Source organism: Ipomoea triloba, chromosome 2, assembly GCF_003576645.1.
Source record: "Ipomoea triloba cultivar NCNSP0323 chromosome 2, ASM357664v1".
Lineage (NCBI taxonomy): Eukaryota > Viridiplantae > Streptophyta > Magnoliopsida > Solanales > Convolvulaceae > Ipomoea > Ipomoea triloba.
Window position 1 is genome coordinate 11,140,672 of NC_044917.1, and position 6,552 is coordinate 11,147,223.

A 6,552-nucleotide genomic window follows, 5' to 3' on the forward strand; every position below is an offset into this window, starting at 1 on the left:
CTTTTGAAATTTTAATCAATTTATCTTATTTCCGTTGTCTTATTTACCTACTTCAATTTTAAATCAAACACAGAAATCTAACATTCCCAGTAATCTAACATTCCATAATGTAATCTAACATTTCGTTAACCAAATGCCCCTTAAAGATTAATTAACTTTTTAGTTAAAGTTTGATGGTTTGTTTAACCACTTTCACTTAATTTGAAAAGATAGAGAAATATGACATAATATATTCATGTCAATCTTTTTGACATGACAATGATGATGCCATATTCACGTTAAAGTAGTGAGAGTATATTATTGTTAATAATTGTCGAGTATATTATTGTTAATAATTGTCTTTGATTGTAATACGGAGTAAATTTTAAAGTGTGCAATGTAAATACTAAATTAAACAAAAAAAATAATATATAATGAAGAAATTGAATAAAATGAAAGAGTTATACAATATATACTTTTAATTCTTACTTCTTAAAGTTTATTTTTTGATGTAGGGCAGTGATAAGTGACTTTTTTCATGTGAGTTCCAATAAAAGTGTCTATAATCTACATCAAGATTTTGTGTGTGGAGTAGTTGAATGTAGAAAATAAGAGTATACATAATATTTTTCAAAATGAAATAGTACATAAATATGTAATGCACGTTAACCATATTTAAATATCAAATATAACAATTGGTAATTAGTATCACAATATAATAGGTTAGGTGAAAAGAGAATAATTAGTAGATAAACGGAATGATGAATAAAATTATCATATTTGCCTTCTCAATTATTCGGATTAAAATCCACAGTTCACTCTAGTTTTACACGAAGAAGTTGTTACCTCTTTAGTTTGCAAGTAAAAATCCAAATCCTTTTGATTTATAGGAAATCCACAACCACTACACGAATGTGTGCTAAAGACAACCACTACATGCATGTATGCTCTAGATGAAAGTTGCATTGTGACCTTAGCTAATGAAGAGCTATAATGATATAAATCAACTTAGATTTCATTAGAAATTTGTGGTTACCAAGCTAACTATCTAACCAATTTAATTGGGAGGTCCAAATCCTTTCCTTTATAAATGAGGAGTATTTATACTACAATTATTACAAATTATAAAGTGTGTCTTTAATCAATTATATCTTAAGACACAATTACTAACTACAAATCCTCCCTCACATTGATTAGTGCATAGGTTGGGAGAGTAGTTGAGTACACTTATATATGTTTCAATCTACCCAAAGAGGTAGAATGAGCCTTTTTGTAAGGACGATATTTAAAATAATGTGAAATGCTAAGTTAATTTTACACCACATATTTCAACCCATACTTTTATTTTTATTTTTATTTTTTAAAAAAGTGGCAATTATAATGGTCTTAACATTTTATCTGATTATAAATTATAGGAAAATATGATTAGTGAATAAAGGATGATTTATGAAACGGCATCTCCAATAATTGTGCAATTGACTAATTTTCCCAAATGTGGTAGCATTTGCAATAATTTAAAATTGCATGATCCTCGGCAGTTAGCGCTTGCCAGGCGCATCTGCATAAAGCTAACCACTCCATAATTTCAGTTTTGACCCCTCCACAATTTTGTATGCTAACTATTTCATCTTTTTAAAATTTAACTCACATCTGACAAGTTGGTAAGTTTTTTAGATTCTTGATGATGGCATTAGGTATGCACAGTTTTTTTTTTTTTTTTTTTTTTTNTTTTTTTTTTTTTTTTTTTTTTTTGGTGAGAAGGAAAATCGTTGTAATTATTTGAGTGTGTGTACTAAATAAATTCACTATTGTGTAATAATAATTATCAAATCACACAAGAGAGATAAATTACACTAAGAATACTTTGTACTACAGACTTGGGCGAGAGGGGGTTAATGAGAATCAAAGTCGTAATTTTTAATTGAGATATATTTGTCATTTGTATAGAAGATAATTCAATTTTTGTTAGTAAATTTCATGTTTAGTCCTATGCCTTTATTGCTAAGGAGTATTATATTTGATATTTTATTATAATTTTTATTAACTTAATATTATTTTTTTAAAAAAATAAAATGAGACTAAAAGTGATCAAACCCAAATTTAATAATATCACAATAGTTGTGTGCTTAAAAGGAGATTTTTATTTTTCTTCTGTGTTATTGCAAGTATTTTTTTTGACAGCAAGTATTGTAGTGATAATGGTATAATTGTATTTGTTGGGTTCTATTGACTGCAGTCTGCAGTTTAGCTGTATTTTTCGTCGTATCTAACTAAAAAAAAATCAAAATTAAAATAAAAATGCTATTTAAAAAAGGCTTTGGGCCCAAATTATTATTAGGCCCAAATTAAATAGTTAAATTCTTTGCAATATCGAACTTGGTATGGTTACATGCCATTGTCATACCATAGAGTAGTGTTGATGTTGCATTGTGAAATTATCGTTTAAAAATTATTTTTCTACAATTAACACATTTTGTATATGTAATTAACAATTTTTGTATTTATAAACAAATTGAAGGTACATAACATGATAATTATAGACATATAATACGATAATTATAAACAAATTGAAAGCACATAACGAAGTTGTTTTTTTTTTTTTAAATTTTTAAAAAATTGAATTTAAATAATTATTTTATTTAAAATTATTTTAATTTTAAAAAATGGGTAACCTGCTAGAAATTGGAAAAAGGGCAAATGGGACTAATTGCATGATATATGTTAGTTTAGGGATTCATTTGTAATTTTTTTTAAAGTTCAATGACCTAATTGCATTATCATGTGCAGTTTAGTGGTCTATTTGCCCCTTATTCCTTGAAGAATTAATAAGACTTTGTGCAATGAGCTCGTGTCAATTTATTAAAAAGGACAATATTTTTTTTATTCAAGAAAAATTAAACACAAAGACTTATAAGTCTCATATCTATATCACTAGATTACAAGATTCTATATATATACAAGTCCTATAAGTCTTTAATATGATACAGATATTTGGTTTGACTAAGCCTTGAGTAAATCAAGGAGTTTGGTTAATATAGGTAACTTAGAGATAATTAATTACCCTACATTAATGGGATGATGATCAATGATGGTATAAGGTTTCTTGACTCCTTTGGATGATTTGACAAAAAATAGGTGAAAGTTGGCCATTTTGGAACTATTCTTGGAAAGAGTCAAGTCTGTACATTCCCTTTTGTGTGTTTTTATTCAATCAGACGCCAAACATTCATTCTTGTTGCTATTTGTTACATATAAATCTTTCATTTCTGCAGACTTAGAATAAGGTGGAAAGTGGAAAACTGCCAATATTCCTGTGTACATTACAAGGAATACACAACACATGTAGGCCGTGGGATCTTTGGAAACACCGAAAACACTGTTTTTTAATCTTCTATGAGACTAACAAGGTAACAAGAATCCTAGATTTATCAATCCTTGATGAGAATACCATGATCAGACAAACCAAAAAAATGCAGAGAGGAGAAAGGAAGCTCTTAACATCTGATAATGCAAGTAATTCTGAATCAAAGCAATTCAAGTTTAAACCAATATGGGCAGTTGGGATTGTTGCAGTTCTTGGAGTTGTGTTTCTCTTAGTGTTTACAGTCTACCTGTACAAGAAATCTGCAAAGGAGAAGAAGATTCTAAGGGCTTTAGCCAATTCTCCTGAGAAAAGTCCCTTGCCAGTGCCACAGATCACAGAGGAGAAAGTAGAGGAAAATGGGGACAGAGAGAAGCAATCAGAGCTGGTGTTTTTTGTGGGGGAAGAGGAGCAGTTTACAATGGATGAACTTCTTGAAGCCACGGCTGATCTGCGAAAGCAGGGCGTTGCCAGCAGCCTTTACAAGGTTGTGATGAAAGGAAAGTATGTGTTTGCTGTGAAGAGATTGAAGAAAATCAAAGCCTCATTTCACAAGTTTGGGCAGACAATGAGGAAGATTGGCAACTTGAACCACCCTAACATACTCCCTCTTGTTGGCTACTATTCTGCCACTGAAGAAAAACTTCTGATTTACAGATATCAGAACAATGGCAGTCTCCTCACCCTTCTAGAAGGTAATTATTAAGTTTCCATTTGTTGTAACCTTTTAGTTGAGACAAAACCCCATGTATAGGGCAGAAGTTAGAAGGGCCAAGTCAAACACCAGGTAGTTAGGGAATTATTGGGTTAAAGCTTGAAGTGTGATAGCTAGGGATTGTTGGGCGGAAGTCTAAAAGGTCAAGTCAAATATCAGGTAATTAGGTACGGGATTGTTCGGCGGAGGCTGGAGGCTTAAAGGGCTAAGTTCATCACGGACGGAGGCAGGAGGGACCAAGTCAAGCACAAAGTGGCTAAGGGATTGTTGCCTGAATGCCTGGAGGCCAGAAAGGTCATGGCTAACTGATTGTTGGGTGGAGACCTGAAGGCCCTTGACTAGTACCAGGTATAGTTAGGGGATTTGTGGGCGGAGACATAAAGGTCAAGTCCAGTGCTGACTTTGATTACTAGGCAATAAAATTGTCCTTTCAGCTATAGTTTCTAGTGTAGTGATAAACGTTTAATCCTAATAATATACTTGCTTCAATTTCCATTAATTTTTGGCAGGCTATGTGGAAGGCAAGAGGACATTCCCAGGGAAACAAAGGCTAACCATAGCAATGGGAATAGCAAGGGGATTGGATTTCATATACAGAATGTCTGATGAGGAAAGTGACAACATTGTTCCCCATGGCAACATAAAGCTCTCAAACATCCTAGTGAACGAAAACGAGGAGCCATTGGTAAGCGAATTCGGGTACATGAAGTTCCTGGAGCCAAGCACAGCCAGCCTGTTTGACAGCAACGGATACACAGCCCCGGAGAAAAAATTGACAGAACAGGCCGATGTGTACAGCTTCGGGGTAGTCCTGCTCGAGTTGCTGACAGGGAAAATCGTGGAGAAGAGCGGATTAGACCTGCCAAAATGGGTGAAATCCATGGTGAGGGAAGAGTGGACTGGGGAGGTGTTTGATAAGGAAGTTGGGAGGTTTGAGGCATTTGCTTTCCCTATGCTCAATATTGCCCTCAAATGTGTGGAAAGGAAGGCTGATGACAGACCAAGCATTGCAGAGGTTTTGGACAAGATTGAGGAAATTGTTAATGTTGTTGAAGATATTTCTCCTTTGTCTGCCACTTCCTATGAATCCACCCCTCCATAATCTTTAGAATTTTACTCTTGTTTTGATATGATGCCAGAATCTGACTTGTACTCCATAGATGAATTTTGTGCTTTGGCTTCTTATCAAAGGCACTGCTTTGTAGTCTATATTGGTTTGAGGGTCAATTTTGTTACCCATTAATTATTTTCACTTTTGATTCTATGTTTTATATTCATGACATCTAAGAATAATTGAACGAGATTTTGTCCTTTTTAACTTTGTAAACAAATTCTGAATTAAAAGAAAACTCATTTTTCCCTTCTTCATTGCTTCCATTTCCCAATAAGTCATTTGATAAGTACTTAGTTACAATTATTTTTAGTATCATATCTATGATGATTTTGCTCGTATCTCAGTTAGTTTGATGGAATATAGTGTTTAATTCATTAATATTTGATTTTCAAAAATTATTTTAGCAAATATGGCAAAACATACCATTTGTGACATGTTGAGAATGTTCTGAAAATATATCTCTCATACAAAGTCCAATTGAAGTGATTCATGTCTCTATGGAAAGGTAAGACTTTCAGAGATTCGGGTGCTAATAGTGTAATCATAACTCTTTAATACAAAGTCAAGTGGCCAAAAAGTGTCGTGTATGATTATACAAAATATAAAGATTTTGATTTTTTTTTTGCACCAATAAGATTAATTATATTAGTATGCAAATTTCTATTATTGATATACCTAATACCTTTTGGTAAGAAGTATAAAAAAATAAAATTCCTTGTTCATCAAGTAATAATTGAAATTCTTGAAAAAAAAAAACAAACAAAAAAACAAAAGTCTTGGGTGTTTACATCAAGGATTACTTTAATTTCCCAAAGTTGACAATTCCATACATTCCCTTTGTTGCATTTCCTTTGGATTGTTGCAAACTGCACCTCCTCACATAATACTTAATTCACAGCAATGTTTAAGCTGGAATTGGATTAAACAATTCTACACATGACCTGTACTTCATCCCCAAACTAAGAATATAACCCAATTAACATATTATATATGCATATTTGCATGATTATATATACAATACAATGATTGAATGGATTAAGAGTAACCTAGACTACACATTTTATTATATTTTATTTTAATACAACTATTCTTATGGCATATATTCTTACTTGTTTATTCAATATTAATGTGGCATGTTCTGATTAATTCAGTAAAAGAAAAAAAAAAGAAATGAATTACAAATTTTATTCATTCAGTAAATCATAACATATGACGAAAATTTTACTCTTTAAGAGAACACTTATTATTTATCAATGATTTTGTAATTTAGTGGTGTAAATATGAAAATTTTTTATAAGAAATTTCATGTTGAAAATTTCTTGTGATATATATATATATATATATATATATATATATATATATATATATATATATATATATATA

General features: G+C 31.4%; 1 protein-coding gene across 1 annotated transcript; it reads left to right on the forward strand.

Moving 5' to 3' along the window:
• Positions 1–3,449: 3,449 nt before the first annotated feature.
• Positions 3,450–5,157, forward strand: LOC116010747 (probable inactive receptor kinase At3g08680). The gene is made up of 2 exons (XM_031250261.1): positions 3,450–4,035; positions 4,565–5,157. The coding sequence occupies exons 1-2, from the start codon at positions 3,450–3,452 to the stop codon at positions 5,155–5,157; spliced, it is 1,179 nt and encodes a 392-aa protein (XP_031106121.1).
• Positions 5,158–6,552: the final 1,395 nt, after the last annotated feature.

Bases quoted from the DNA above. Each gene is read 5' to 3' on its own strand.
- LOC116010747 (XM_031250261.1), top strand. From the start codon at position 3,450: ATGCAGAGAGGAGAAAGGAAGCTCTTAACATCTGATAATGCAAGTAAT. The intron at 4,036-4,564 runs GTAATTATTAAG...AATTTTTGGCAG, and splicing joins TCTCCTCACCCTTCTAGAAG to GCTATGTGGAAGGCAAGAGG.